At 40.7% G+C, this 15,855-nt stretch overlaps 1 protein-coding gene and 1 long non-coding RNA gene across 4 annotated transcripts; both read right to left on the reverse strand.

The window, feature by feature from the left end:
- Window positions 1-1,999: 1,999 nt before the first annotated feature.
- Window positions 2,000-13,571, reverse strand: LOC113207221 (ubiquitin carboxyl-terminal hydrolase 32). Of its 3 annotated transcripts, none has more exons than XM_026423683.2 (27): window positions 13,193-13,571; window positions 12,631-12,758; window positions 12,452-12,557; window positions 12,077-12,358; window positions 11,760-11,999; window positions 11,563-11,700; window positions 11,346-11,470; window positions 11,087-11,269; window positions 10,803-10,996; window positions 10,322-10,731; window positions 10,075-10,241; window positions 9,825-9,990; window positions 9,598-9,736; window positions 9,416-9,521; window positions 9,167-9,340; window positions 8,910-9,084; window positions 8,668-8,819; window positions 8,401-8,593; window positions 8,182-8,327; window positions 6,446-6,649; window positions 6,142-6,332; window positions 5,851-6,058; window positions 5,558-5,749; window positions 5,291-5,475; window positions 4,874-5,210; window positions 4,696-4,788; window positions 2,000-4,566 (listed from the first exon to the last, which is right to left on the reverse strand). In XM_026423683.2, exons 1-27 carry the CDS (start codon window positions 13,248-13,250, stop codon window positions 4,399-4,401), a joined length of 4,860 nt encoding a protein of 1,619 aa, XP_026279468.1. In that variant the 5' UTR covers window positions 13,251-13,571; the 3' UTR covers window positions 2,000-4,398. The 3 variants fall into 3 exon arrangements, with proteins under 3 accessions (XP_026279468.1, XP_026279470.1, XP_026279469.1); XM_026423685.2 differs by having other exon boundaries at window positions 8,233-8,327; window positions 13,193-13,570; XM_026423684.2 differs by having other exon boundaries at window positions 9,840-9,990; window positions 13,193-13,569.
- A 475-nt stretch (window positions 13,572-14,046) lies between these two features.
- Window positions 14,047-15,808, reverse strand: LOC127749676 (uncharacterized). Its single transcript, XR_008011287.1, has 3 exons — window positions 15,646-15,808; window positions 14,597-14,695; window positions 14,047-14,126 (listed from the first exon to the last, which is right to left on the reverse strand). It is a non-coding gene; the product is annotated as an uncharacterized LOC127749676 (long non-coding RNA).
- Window positions 15,809-15,855: the final 47 nt, after the last annotated feature.

Below are 15,855 nucleotides of genomic sequence, written 5' to 3' on the forward strand. Positions count from 1 at the left end.
CACGATATTGCCTATGCTGAGTCTGGCCATCGCACTACTGTGGCGCGTGATACTCATCGCCCTTGCGCCACTTGTCGACGGAGGTGAACAGTTTCGCGCGGCCTCTCCTCTGACGCCGCCGCTCCCGACCGTTGTGATGGTACCCAGACCTCCCACTACAGTACACTATGATGCCCTCCCCCAACGATAACCCAATGTGGGTCAGAATGAGTAGAGCTGACGGCACACGCCTCTACTGCAGGTCAGCGCTCATTTAGCCTGCAAAAGTTCAAGGTGCGACCATAGATAAGAGGGGTCAAGGTTCTTGTAGGATGAGTTCAATCTGCGTTGTTGTGTGTGGGGGGAGGGGGGCGGGGGCGCTACTCGTGTGTTTCCAATATGGCAATCTGGCAGGGTTCATTCACAGCGGAGGCCGGGCAGCGGGCCGGCCAGACCCAGCCGGACCCAGCGCCTGTCCTTCTGCCGAGCCGCTATCGCCAACTGGTTCTCCAGTTCTAGACGTCCGGGCGGGCGTCCGGCCAGGGAGGGACGCTGTCCTGCTGTTATCGCCAGTCAAGAGTAACCACGCGGACCTGTCTCAGGGACCTTTCGGGGATGGCGATAACCTTCACCGCCCCGCCCCCTCTCTTTCCCTCCTTTAGCGGCCTTGCGGGTTGCGGGGCTTGCGGAGAACGGCTGGTCCGCTGGCGGCGCTCAGCGCCCCCTGTCGGCTGAGCGCCGGACTTGCGGCTTCGCCTCGTGGCGTGGCCGAGCGTGGTCGTAGGCCCGTCCGCGTCACCAGCCACAATCTATCAATCGGCACTGCCAAGGTTGCCAATTGTGGGCCGACCGCTCGGTCCCCGGCGCGGGTGTTGCGGGGCCGCTGCGGGGGAGGGGCGACATGTCGAGTTCATTGGCCGGTCAGCGCGGCCGGAGATGGGCGATAGGCGCGCGCCTTTTGAACGGACGGACCGGGAGGGAAGTTTGGAAGTACAGCGCGAGCGGCACATCGCGCAGAGCAGACCCAGTGTTGCTTTGTTGCTCTGCCGCCGCGGGGGCCGTGTGAAGAGAGGGGAAGGCGGGACGAACCGGACAGTGTTTAGTGAAGACATCCGTGGTTTATTGGGCTCCGCCGCCGCGTCCGCTGCTCTGCCTTACTTGCACGGGTTGGCCGGCGGCTTTGGGGGACATGACCTCGGTGGCGGGGGTGGTGGCGGCTGCGATGGCGCGTCTGGGCAGGCCGCCGGCGTCGGGGGCTTGGGGGGACACGGTGGCGGCCCAGGAGGAGGCGGCGCGCACGGCGGACACGTCGGTGTCGTCGGTGTCGTCGGTGGGCACGGGGGCGGGCAGGGCGGCGCGGGCTCGCCGCACGGCTGGCTGGGTGGAGTCCTGGGCGTGCACGCCGGCACGGACGAGGCAGATGCGGCCTGCTTTGCTTGCTTTGCCCCCGCGCCAGCCGCTCTGCTCACCCGCGACCCCTGAAAACCCCTGCAGGGTTCCACAGAACAGCGACTCGAGCGGAGACGTGCCGACCACCCAGTGCGAAACGACTGTTCAAGCGCTATCGAAACGTCGCCGGAAAGGCAATCGACGTCATAGCCCTGCCGTGACGTCGACATCGTTTTAACAGTCCTTGCTCACTGGGCTGAAAGTTTAACGCGCAAACCAAAACAGGCTCTACCATTCTCAGCCCCACCTCAGGACCCTCGGGACTGGGCTCACCCTGCTAGCGCTCTTGGTAGATTCACTTTCACTCTCTATTTTACAATTATTTTCTGTCATTGTTTGGTCAGAGCACCCAGTGTTTCCGAGCAACCGTGCAAAGGGGTGTGTGTAATTGATTTAAATTAAAAGAACAGACTTTGTCCAAGAACTGCACTTTTTGCACTTTTTACATACACAAAGGAACTGTTTTGAAGGGCAGCTTTGTGCTCTTGGAAGAGTATACAGAAGATTACTGTTCACATTAGGAATATGTGACAACAATGTGCGGAGGAAAGAAGATATAGATATATGAAACTTATTTGGTGTAACACATATAATTTTTTCCATAGAGTGATAACATTAAGGTACAAACCAACAGTCATAATGGTTGGATGCACTAATAAAACGATCATACATTGTCTTTTTTTACTTGTTTTGCATTATATCCAATTGCAATAACAAATTGAACCCTTTAAAAACACACAATTGCAATGGAATGAGATGACATACCATAAGTCTAAACTTTATCTGAAGACTACATTGAAATGCATCAATTACAACCAAATTATGAGTGTGCAGCCATACCTTGCCTCTGTTATAAAATGGCGTATTGTAGATCAATCATATAAACATTTGATTACTGCAGATTGATGCTGTTCAGATTCACTTAAGCAAATGAAGCGTTCAGAACACACAAGAGAAGAGTTCGGTATACATGCATTGTGGTGAGCTCTAAATCATCTGCCGAATGCAAAATAAATTTTAGAAAAGATAAAAATCCTCTGAATACAACTACATAAAAGAAAAATATTGGATATATATGGGATGGACCAGAAAAAAATCAAGGTTATTTGCTAGGAATATCAAGGATATACTTAACCACAAGATAACAAAGACAGAACAGACATACATATGAATTGCTTGCAAGTGTGAGTCTGAAAGACACTTCCAAAGCAGTTATAAATCAACCTATGTACAATTTTATCTATTTTTAGGTATAATTGGGGTCTCTTCTCTAAAGTTGTTTTCTCGGTGCTGAGGAATAGGCTTGTTAGGTCCAGGCTCAAAAGCAGGAGGAACCAATCAAGCTATGTACTACAAGAATGATGATTCATACACAAAAAGCTTATTGAATAAACTTAAAAGTATCACATATTAAAATATCAGTGCTTGGACCTCAGCTACACCAGCCCTGATTATAGTGAGCATACACATGTCATGACTCAACAACTGAAAGATAGTTGGTGAGAATAGAGATATGCAATCAAACAGAGGAACCAGACAGTTAATCAATAATGATTTTTCCTTATGAGGCAAGTAAGCATGGCACACTAAAATATTCCCAGTGAATTCAATGTAGAATACCCTAATACAATTTTTAAGACTCAATATAACTGATTTGAACACAAATAGACTAGAGTCATTTTGAAGACAGTTTTACAATACTTCAATAGAAATAAATTTATTTGGAAATTTTCAGCAATGCCTGGCTTATGACTTTTAAATAAACATAATCAGCACAAAAACTATACTTAAAATAATAAACATAGTAAAATCAAACAGGGTTTCCAGAGGAAGTGCCTAAAATACTGCATAAAATATATCAACAATTCATAACAAGAATAAAACAAGATATCTCTTGAATCAAGCTTCTTCATGTATTATTACACATAAACCAACAATAGTTTTAAAATTTAACGATTCAAGGCAGAGTTATAACGGCTGAAAGATGACTAACTCCTGCTTTCTATAACAACTGCAAGTATTAAAACTGGGAGAGCCATAAGGTTATTTGTAGTCATAGTGACACAGGAATGTTCGGGCTACAAATGCAATGATGATGCACCCTGTTTTACACAATATTCCACCAGCTCAAGATAAATTCTCACTCATGCTATTTCAATATGGCACAATTTAAAAAGTGAGACTAAAGGTTGATTTACTTTACATTAAATTGTAACAAATCCAATCTATCACATAAAGCTCATTTGCTATGACTTGGGATGCATGAGAGAAAGAAACAAACAACACCTTAGAACCCGCTGATAAGTCTCTTGAAATTATGTTTAAATTCAAAATAACCATAGCAGGATTTTAAACAAAAATTATTGCTTGACAAGAAAGCATTTCTTTGAAATAAGAGCTACATGATTCAACACACACTTCCACTCTCTTATCACTTCCCCTTCCATTGTAAGAATTTGGGTCTGCTTTGCACATAGCCCAAACAGGTAGTTCTAATTTACATTTAAATATCACAATGGGAGTTTGACCGTTAGCTAAATATTTACTCCTTAAGTCCCCTAAATTGTTCAGTTTACATAAAACCTTATACATTTAGATGCTGTGATACTATTTGCAGCTTTATACACAACAGCAGTTTAGGGAAACAACTACAACAGGGAATGCTTCCTTCATGAAAATAAATAATAGCTTACGAGGTATCACAAGACATCCAATATTCAAGCAAATATGAGCTGTCCCATCCTAATTTAGTTAAAGCACAACAATTTTAGCTATAAATATAATAAATATACAAAATATATAACTTCTTTGAAATCCATAACCAATTGTAATCAAATCTAGTCATTACGGTTGGAAGTTCAATATCAATGATGGTGCAAGAAGAGCATTTGCACTTATGGCAGGTAGAGTGATACATGGCCAAGCCTTGTTGTGAAGCCTAACTTAAAATCAAGAAACATGCAGCAGCGTTCACATGAGACAGCAACGTTTCAAATCTGAGTCAAGATCATCATCCAAATCTGCTCTATCAGGGACTTTTCCAACAACATTAGGCATATACTGATCCTGGCAGAGGCCTTCTCTTTCATAAAACAACATATATGCTGAACTTGTGTCCATTTGATTGGTAGTGACTTCCTGTAACACAGAAGTTAAGTAAAGACTCAGGTAGAGAAAAATAGATGTAGTTCAAGTTACTCAGAATAGAAGAATACAATCAAGAGCATAAAGAAAGCAAAGAGATTGAACGACATTAAACTAACTTACCCTACAACTGCTGTCATTATAACAATACCACTTGCCATTTGGATTGCACGCATATGATACATAATGACCACCACCTAAAATTCCAGAGTGGCACTGGGCATAGACAAAACACAATTAATCATTATAAAGATTTCAAAGTCTAAAAGACAGTACAGCGACTGAGTACATGAAAACTTACAACAACAGCATAAAGACGGTATTTCAAATCAAATGGGTCTACCCCAGGTAATAGACGGTGTTGATGGAAGTCTTGCAAGGCTGAATCAACGACAGGTGACTGAGTTAAAGATGTTGAAACAAGACGCTCCCTGCCAACCTTAATTGTCTCGGTTGGCCTGAGAACATCTTTGCTTGCGCCAAGATCTCCATTAGCCATGTCTCCCCGTTCATTTTCGCCTTCCCATATGGTGTCTGCCTTGGAAGATTTGCGATAAGCGGAGTGTTTTCGTGAACCATCATTCAAATTGTTAAGAGGAGTAGATACTCGTCCACAGTCCCCTTCCTCAGCAATGTTTCTGCAACAGATAAATAGTAACAATTAATTTTACAACAGTTCTAAATTCATTTCAATGAGGAGAATAAAATACGATCTTACAGATCATGGTGAGAGCCTTCATTTTGACAGTTCTCAGTTTTCAACTGATGATGTCTTATGACAGTTTGCTTAGGAACGGCAGCAAGGTATGAAGTCGGGTTGAAATGATCATATGGGAAATTTACTACTTTCTGTGATTTAACCCATTTTCCACCAACGAATTGAAAGCGTTTAAGATGAACAATCTATTAGGGAAGAAACAAAAGTTCATTCATCATTAACTCTATGATATAAAAAAAAAATCATGAATACTTGAACAGTACTCACCAAAATAGGAGGCAACCTCCAGATCTGAAGCTTTTTACTTGCAAGTTGATGGTCGCGGCACTTTGAGCAATAATATTTTTCATCATCAGCAAGATGCTCTTCTTTGGTGAAAGCCTCAAGGCAAGAATCTAATTCAATCGGGCTTGATTGCTGTTGTCGTGTTTGGGCAACTGACGGATGCTCCTTAAAGACCTAGGAATGTGAAAAAATTGACGCATTAAGATGTAACACACAAGAATATGGGTTAATAAGAATGCATAAGTAAAAATCATAAATTTTCTTGAAAATATTACCCGTTCTTGTGACGTTTGATAGCGCAGGTGAAGAGCTGTGGGATCCCAATCAACAGCAAGGTAGCTACTACTCATTTTAAATTCAGTGTCGTTGCATTGTATTCTGCAGCCCCGACAGAAAATATACCATTGACACCAGGCGCACTGCACTCCTGTTGAATTGACAGCTTTTAAGATGAAAGGAAATTCATAGCCTAAGCTGTCATCACTAGAAAAAGAAAGAAATTAGGGTTTCAGTTCTTACAAAATATTATGAATATGAATTTAAAAGAAAAGAAACAAATTTAATACCAATCCTGAGCATGATTGGAAACTGCAGGGTCAGTTGGTGGAAGAGGGGACACTAATCTGGCTACTTGAACCCAGACTGACTGATACAAATCCTGATGAGTAGTATTTTCTGAACATGGTACAACAATAGGTAGCCCAAAGAGACTTGGTTTTGTCTTCTGTGATGACATGAAGTATACATCTTGTCGGATCTGTTTGACAAATTTTTTTTTTTCAATGAAATGAGCCAGAGCCTCCTTGAGAGACAGTTTTTTTACTATTGTTATTATGCTATAGTTATTATTAATGAAGTAAAAAAAATTACCATTTTCCGATGTACTGCAACAATGTAACCAGTATGAGAGGGTAATCCAACATCCATATCGCACAAGCTACCACTGCTTGCAGATCCTTGGCTACTGCATGGTGCCAGTGGTAAACTTGCAGTGGATGTGGGCAAACCAGAGTCTTCAGATTCAGCATCTGGGCTGTCTTTAGATTCTTTATCCCTTGGAGGTGAAGACGGGCTCTGGAGGTATGTACACAACATTTAGAGAAAAACACTATGAAAGCTATTGCATATGTAAAACCAGCATTGAAATTGTTTTCAAAAATAATTTCAAAATATACTGAAATTTCTGGCCAATCAAACCCATCGAGTTCCATTGTCTCCAATAGGATTACTACAACTAAAGAATAAAGCTCTTATTATGTCTATCTTTTACAAAACAAACATTATTGTTATGAATGCAAAATGTAATTGACTAGGCACACCAAACACACAGAAGATAAATAAGAGAATACACAAAACCATAAGCAGCTCAATGAACTGAATGAAACTGAACACTCAAAATCATGAGACCAAATGGATTCAAAAGGGGAATTTCTGTTACTGGAATATCATAATTTACATATTTTATGAATAGAGGACACAACTCACTGATTAAAGTAAAGTGTATGAGAACTCATGCAAAAATATTATCAGCTAATAAGCCCGAATGAAGTGAATAAGTTCAGTGTGAAACTTTTGCTAAACAAACAATAAAAAAATTATGAAAAGAAGTATTCTATTCAAACTGCAAACCAAAACTTCAATAAAACATTGCTATTTATGTACAGCCGAAATAAAAACAAAATGTACCACATAAAAGATATGTACCGGTACATAACATGCAGATTACCTCCACCTTTGACACTGTAGGGGTAAAACATTGGTCAACCAAAAAAAAACTAAAATACAAAGAGAAGCACCAAAATTCTACCACACCAAAGTAATCATCACCCAAGAAGGATAAAACTTCATAAAACGTAAAATAGAGCAATAATTTGTAAGATACCTACAATATCCTACATGCATAACACTAGTAAAAGTAAAAAAAGAAAGCAAAATTTGAAAGGAAGGAATAATCTACTTCACAGTGTGGACAATGCCCGTGCAAATAGATACTTAGTCTTTTTTTTTTCCTTACAGGATTGTCTTGGGGACATCTATTATCACTCGTGTAACTTTTGTATAGAAAACAATGCAAGGGACATTTATAAGTTGAAAACAAAGTTCTTGACAAGTCTGCTTGTTAAAGATATGTAGAACTCCCCTTTTAACAAAACATACAGGATTTTATAACATGGAAAAAATGATTACTAGCGATTGAAAATCACAAGTAAATCAAACTCTAGATTAACTTTTGATGCCCTCTTTACACTTGGACTCCTTTGTTTTACCCTCCACTTTTGATATTTACTTTGCAGGACTTAATTTTTATTATTAGGTAAAACAGTAAGTGGCAATTATAGAGGTACATATATTTCATTTAACCTAATAATCAGAATTCACTGCATTCAGGCATGTCCATACTTATGTTTAAGTGATGACAGAACGCTTATCAGCAATATCAGCAGGAAATGCTTGACAAAAGCACCATAAAAGATTGTATATTTACATTTTTTATAACGAAGCACGATCTTTTTACATGAGGGTTGTTATAGATTAGCGTGGTTAAATTTGCTGACAAGCGCCCTGGTACCACAATACGTTTGTGACAGAAGGCAGCAGTACTGTACCTTAAAGCACAAGAGTGCAGGCATGCAGAAAGTCGTTGGCCAGAGTCTTACCTCACCGGCCGGGCGGGGGGCGGGCCGACTACCGGAGCCCGACCACACGCTCGCCGTTTCTTCATTAGCGTGGCCATTCAAAACACTTGCACCACCTGGATAAAGAAACAGTGATACAGTCATTCTTTTAATAATGTTCTTTGTTGTGGGAATGAATTAAAAATATACCTGAGGGAACAGAACGTGGAGTTACAGTACGCTGAATTGCCACAAGAGTTTGCCCTTCCCTTTGAGAGCGTGTTGAGCATAATGATGAGCGTTCATCATCAAAGCTGCTAGAATTTTCTGAGGCAGGAAGTTCATATGCATAGAGGGAGCCTGCCACAGGTGTCTTAATTTTTTGATCATCAGATGGTACATTCTGCAAGTTAGATGTAGAGTTAGAAGCAGTTCTAGCACTCTAAATCAGAAAAAGAATTAGTAAATGGAACAAACCTTAATTTGAGCTTGGTTTACTTCAGCCAAGCACAGAAGGTGAGATGAAACATCACATAACTGAGCTAGTTGTAATTTGAGTTGAGCATACTTTCCATCCATATTAAGTCTGAGTCCATACTTAACAGGAACCGAGCCATCAAGACGTATAACTAAAATAGACAAGAATTGATTGAAAGGAAATTTACATTAATTTTTTTAAAGGCTCAATTTGTAGAGAAACTAAAATAGAGAACACTCACCTATTACTTGAATGTACACATAAGACTCCATGGGAAGTGGTAATGATAGATAGTTGAAAGGATCAAACCTAACACTTTCATGAGAGCACACCTTGCATATCACCTTTGACTTAAGTTGACCATGAAATAAGTCAACTATTATAGATTTATTACGCAAAATGTGATTTTCCCAGGCCTGGAAGAGACATTTAGAGCATGTAGTATAAACCATGAACCAAACTCAAATACGTAGAATTTAAAATTGACAAGTTTCAAACCTCTTGAGCAACAGTAACATCTGAGCGTCCATCACTGTCTTTAAGTTCTGTATATGGCTTGTCATGAACACGGTTCAAGTCTTCATGCAAGCCATCTAAAAGAAATGCAAGGAGTTCTTGTGAATCATGCTGCTGATCTCCATTAAACCTTGGGGCATACTTTCCAATGGTCCACTGTTGAAACAAGATAAAAAAGAAGTTTAGATTTATGGAGAGTTGGAATGAAACAGTACCTTAGCACTATCTTACTCTAAGTTTGAGGGGAGCGATGGTTTTAGCTGAGCCGCTCCAAATATCTTGAATCAAGTCCCCGTATCTCTTTGCAATATGACCTTTCATACCTAATGGATTTGTTCTAAGAAAAAGACAAGATATAATATATTTTGCATGGTCTTCCACGTTGAAACAACCAAATGATAATGCTCACGCACCTGTTAAGCTCATAAAGATGCATGTTTCCAGTAAAATACTGAGTGAGTGATCGAGTGTTACTGACACACTGAAGAGCTGCATTCATAAAGCAAGTGTTTCCAAGATTATTGAGGCCTGTTGCTCCTTTCTCCGCAGGAACTAGACAAAAGAAATCATGTAAAAGCATAGAACAAGGAGAAAACACAATGAGATAAGCATAATTAAAAGTTTGGTTTTGTCCACTGACTGATGTGATTTCTACCTGAAGATGACCGTCTTCTGTCCTGAAGTCCTCCCATTTCTTCAGGCCAAGTGAGGTCTTTATTGCGAACTTCAATCAGCAGCTGATCTTCATCCACAATACGAAGATCTTCTAATGATGCCTCCTCATCTTCCAGAACGATCATGTTACTCTGGAAAAACTTTGTTGGTTAGTAACCAAGTATAAAAAGCCTTACTAGTTACTGTAAACTGAAACTTAAAGCATGGAGGCCTACCTCATCCTTAAAATGCCAAAGCCTCATATCTTCTGGGCGTATCCTAAGTCTCTGACTTAGAAAGTCATACACTTCCTTCACAGTTGCCATTCGACTAAATGTAGCACTGTGAGCAAGGTAACGCTTGGGTTGAGTAAGGTTTGAAACATATGCATAGCCTGTAGTACCTGGTAGGGTCAATTTTTTGTTTACTTATTGAACTTCAAAGTTTGATCAATTTTAAAGAAAGCTTGTTAAGGTTTCTTACTGAGAGCAGCTGCACCATACCCCCCAACCATACCAGTCCAGGTGGTTTGAGGTCCTGGACGAGAAGGTTGATTTTGGTGTCTCAAAAGACGTATTGTTAATGGATAAAGCTCTAACTCAACCTGAGAGCTATTTTGGGGCTTAATGACTTGTCTTGGCAGGGCAGGGGCACCACCATACCATTGATGAAGTGCTTTCCACAATGAATCAGGTACAAGTTCAAAATCTTGCCATCTTCGGAGTATAAGATTTTTTTTCAGTTTTCCACCCTCTCCAGTAAGTGACAGTACTCTTTGCATGGGAGTTGCCACTAGCCCTAAATTATCTATGGCTCCAGGTTTTTGGGGCATTCTCTGTCCCACTACATATCGTCTGTTAGGCCTTGGTGAGTGAGTTGGACTAGAAGTGATACTATAAAACAAATTGAATTAACACAGTATTCAGAGGTAAATGTTTACATTACAGTGAAATGTCTGTAATACCTGGGGCAGTCCAGTGTCAAATGAGTAAGTGAATTTGTAGATTCTGTTAATTTTGTTCTAATAGGAGCACCAATACTGCTGATGCCACTTGTTCCACTACCATTGCTACTGGTGAGAGAGGGTGTCTGTAGCTCTAAACTTCCAGCTGGAGTAGCAGCATCCACACCAAGGGAATATTCAAGCACACTAGTTTGCTGTATTGTTAAAAAAATATGTTTAAAAATGTATAGTAAAAAAATAATTATTGAGAGCTTTGAAAATAGAAATATTTGCTTTACACTTACAGTAATGGCTGGGTACGGCATGGAAACATATTCATTCCATGCTTTCCACCAATCCATTGCCACTAAATACCAGAATTGACCAACAATATATCCACGCTTCTCCTCCCTTTCAAGCCATCCATTTACAATAGATCCTTCCTCTTGTCTAGATTGCGGCCTTAGACCAAGAACTACATGACAAACCTGAAAATATGGAACAAGAGACAAAATCATTTGCTGTCTGCAATCAGTGGTATAATGAGTAGGCGTAACCACTTACTTGAAAGAGCAGGTTTAGAAAGTGCGATGAGAGATTGTTGTCAACTGTCCATATCAGATATTCTTCTAAAGTGAGACCCTCATTACTGGCATATTTTTTAATATCTGAGATAATTGTCTCAGGATCTAAGACAATAAGAAACATAAAGATAGTATTAGAAGAGGAGTTTTTGGATCTGAAATTACACTTTTGAGACTAACAAGTTAAGGAAACATACTGCTTGACTCGTCATTAAAACTAGTGTCATCTTTGGATCTACTTTCTTGTCGAACAAACAACAAAACATCCACCATATGCTTTAACTCTTCAGGTGACAAAATACCATCTCTATCACTATCAAATACTTTGAAGCAAACTGGAAACAGAATATATTTTAATTTTAATTTAAAAACAATCTCCAATGAAATAATTTACATTTTTGCCGTTCAGTTGTAGGGCCTCGGCAGGCAGCAGATATTCCACAAGCCATCTCTTTAAAATCAATATGTTGATCTCTATTCTCATCAAAGGCTCCAAAAACGCCAGAGCAGACTGACAGTGGGACAGGTGGGCTTAGTAATGGCCCCAGAGTTTCAAGATCGAGCCGACCAGTGCTAGACTGTCCTTTCAGGACCCAATATCGCTTTTCCAATTCAATAATGTCCTTTTCTTCCACTGAAAATTTTAACAGAAAGATCAAGTTAGAGAAAATGAAGAAAATGATGCAACCACAAATACAAGTTAACACTTACAATGTGTAACCCCAGCAAGGGTTTGATAAAATGTTGGAGTTTCATGTTCGTTACTGAGAGAGACAGAACAAGGTTCAGAGAGCAGCCACCTACTGAGGGATGTGGCGTTAGAATTTGATAGAACCCAGTCACGAAACTCCTCCCAAGTGGCTCTATCTCGATCTTGAAAAAGATGAGAAAGCTCCAGGGGCTTCCTGCCATTTTCACATGCTGCAAGTAGCCTTTCAATATCCTCTCGTAAAACATAAGTTCCAGGATCATTGGAGTACAAGTTAAACAGAACTGGAAAGTAATCGTAATATAAAAATCAGTGCAAATGCAATAACAATGACCAAAAGAGATTAAAAGGTTAGAAATTATTGCTGAGCCACATACATTTAATCTTTTCCTCTTCTTTTCCCCGGGTTAGGAGAACCAAACCGCACAGAAGTTCTTTGAATGCAATGCCTTTCTGTGTGCCCCCAGATGCTGAAAAGATGTGCTGAAAACAAATGGTTTTGATAAAAAACTTTTCTATTTGAAAACGCAAACACATCACTAAATTATTTACTTACTTCTGCAATATTTCGTGGAACACCTTCTCCAAGAACTTCCTTAAGAAAGGATGACTTGGAAATGAAGCCACTGACATTGGAAACACGTTTAAATGCTTCTCTGATACGCTTTAATTCTGACTCACTCACTGTGAAACAATAACACAGATTAGTATACACCGATTTCCTTGTGTGGGCAGTAGTGCAATGGGGTTAAATTAATGTTTTGTTGACATCGAATTGTATGGCATCAGGATGAAGCACGAAAAAATGACAGCAAATATTTTGCTTCATTCAATGTTTATGGAGATATTGAATTTAGTGACAATTAGTTGATCTCAGAGTGTAATGATTACTTGAAATTGAGACTAACACAAATGTGATGCCGTAAAAAACAATAACATAAGGTCCAACTTTCAAATACTAGGGGCAGAGTGTCAAACAGAAGTTGTCAACGTAAACAGAAATAAGAAAGGTATAATCTGAAGGAAAGATATTTGATTCATAAGACATAAGCATGGCAGGTACTACAGTGGGGAATGATGTTGACATTTCAGGGTAACACAAGAAGGATCACTCTTACCTCTCCGGACAGCATCTTCGTACGTAATACAACAAGGTTTTGAGTCCTTTACGCCCATTGCAAGGTGCTTGGCTCTAAATCAGTCACTTCAATGAATAAATTAGGGTGGAACCATTTAATGGGCTCATGTTTATCACAGCAGAAAAGTTGTTCAGTGAGAAACATTACACATCCATCTTGGATTTCCACCCAATTATTCCTGATGGCATGATGTGAACGGCCCCTCTCCTATCTAGAGCGATGATTAAAGTGATAAGCCTTATCAGCGCATGCCTAGGAAATACTCAAACATAAATACCAAATTCTAAACAAGCAAAGTGCAAATTTCAGACAGAACTCTTAAGTCGTCATAGGTCGTTTGTCCACTGGGGAGATATGTTTCTAGATCACTGACCCACCCCTCTCTGCCTCATACCAGTATGGAACTCAATGTTTTGCCAATTTACGTTACATAAAATCTGCTCATATTTCTCATGTATTAGAATTTGACGCCCAATTAGTGTGGGTTCTTCCGAGACAATTATGACCAGACTACGTTTCCACGATTCACGTACCAACAAATCTCCCTTGTGTTGTGTGTTCGAAGTCCTTCACGTGATCAGTCACGTTTGCGTAACAGTACAACCGTGCGATGAAAACAATCGCTCCGTACTCGCTCAACGTGCTTATGTTGTCATGCCATTCCGAAGGCTCGACCATAACGAAAGGCGACATAACATGCCATAAAAACTCCGAAAATATAAGAATATTGTGTACTGAGGTAATTCTCTCCACAGAATGTAGTTTTGTTAACAGTGATGTGAAAAAGTCGTCAGTGATAAATGGTTATTCAGGAAAAGGGCAACAAAAGAGAGTAATTTTAAGTATTTTGTTTATTTAAAAATGGGAAGTGTTCTTGTCCACAAGTGGAGCTGCCAGTATTTTGGAAGTGAGCCTGAAACAAAACAAAAAAACAAGTTGGTAAAACAAATGTATCCGATACGAAGGATATCGATTGGCCCTACAACACAACTAGAATCCCATAACCCATTATATCAGAATTTTGAACGTTTCAGTGACGCTAAATGGACTGAATCATAAATCTGTCTTGGACAGGTCATCAAAGGGGTAACAAATCGTCTCAGTTCAAGGAAATGTAATTAATTATTGAAACCCCACTCCAGTATCACTAAAATGCAGAAAAATGTGTTGAACAGGAAGACAAGTTGTCCAGTTAAAGCAAGGAGACTTCTGTTCAGTTGTTCCCCGCATTTATTCCAGCTTTACCAGAATGCTTAGACATTTAGCAAACGCAGGCTGCAGCACTAAAAGCAAACTCAGAAATGATGCTTCCCTTGTTTCAAATGGAGGGCCACCTTCCCTCGTTCAGGCCAACACAAGCACCTATTAGCTCACCGGACTTACCGAAAGAATTTTGAAGACAGAATGATGAGCAGTCTACTTGGACCTCGCCCTCATCTTCCTCCTCTTGCGCTTTAGCCTGCGCATACGCTTCTTCCTCCACTGAAACAAACACCACAAGATTAGAACATGTACCACATAGCAGTTTCAGGAACATAAAGGTAGTTGGCGAGAGATCAGTTTTAATTAAATCATGCTGCTTGACGCATCATACTTTGAAGAGAGATATTAGCATCATTTCAATTGCCAACTACCTAGATGAGAATTAATGTATCTTCAGTTGTCACAACTCCTTGGTTGAAAGGTGGTTTAACATCCCAGGCCACTTAAATGTATCAGGACACATACACCACAAATATGGTCTAGGGTCAGATAGATCCACGAAAAAAATATTGAAGTGCCAGTTACTGTTCAATTGATCACCTCACTGAATGTATGTAGCCGCCTTGCTCACTTGACAAATTTTGACTACAAGTATATCGTTAAGCTCAAGGCAAATAGAGTCCCAAACGTGCATCGAGCCCACAATGTGACAGAGACACATGTTCAATAAAAGGGGAGCGGGAACAGTAAGTCACGACCAAGGCATGCTTGATACATGAGAAGACTACAAACAGCGGGAGCACAGTTTAACACTTCAACGGAAGAATCACAAGCCATGAAAAGGGGCCATCATGAAGAAAGGGGCTGCACCGCACAAAAGATAGGGGCGACTTGAATAGGAATGAGGATACCAAACGGATAAGAACGTGTAGCCCGCCCGGTGGCATGAGCCGGGAGGAGAGGTTAGGGTGCAAATGCCGATCGAAAAACTGGGTTGAATTCACAAAACAATTTGAACGAAACACTCGTCAGTTGACAGGAAAAACATGGGAGCAGGATGTTGTAAATCTCGACTCTACTAATGAGAACGCGGACACAAGTTGCTGCCACGAGGCATGGCCATCCATGATGGCTTATGTCTGAACACACGAGACTGACGACCCAGCACACAAGAAGGTACTCGCAACAGAGATACGATGAAACACACAATACAAAGCGTAAAAACTTACCTTAGCGCGCATTTTCCTGAAGTTTAGAAGTAAACTTCAGAAATCGTAGCTCGCGGCTCAGCGAGGACTACGTCTTCCACGGCGTGCAGACAGTGAAAGAATGGCAGATGCGACGACAGACCGGAAAGCGGATACTCTTATACCATCACGTCACAACGGCAGCGTTGCCTGTCCTCCATCTGGTGGCCGTGGTGGTCAGGAAAACGGTTC

This window comes from Frankliniella occidentalis, unplaced genomic scaffold, assembly GCF_000697945.3.
Source record: "Frankliniella occidentalis isolate FOCC.00 unplaced genomic scaffold, Focc_3.1 Scaffold77, whole genome shotgun sequence".
Lineage (NCBI taxonomy): Eukaryota > Metazoa > Arthropoda > Insecta > Thysanoptera > Thripidae > Frankliniella > Frankliniella occidentalis.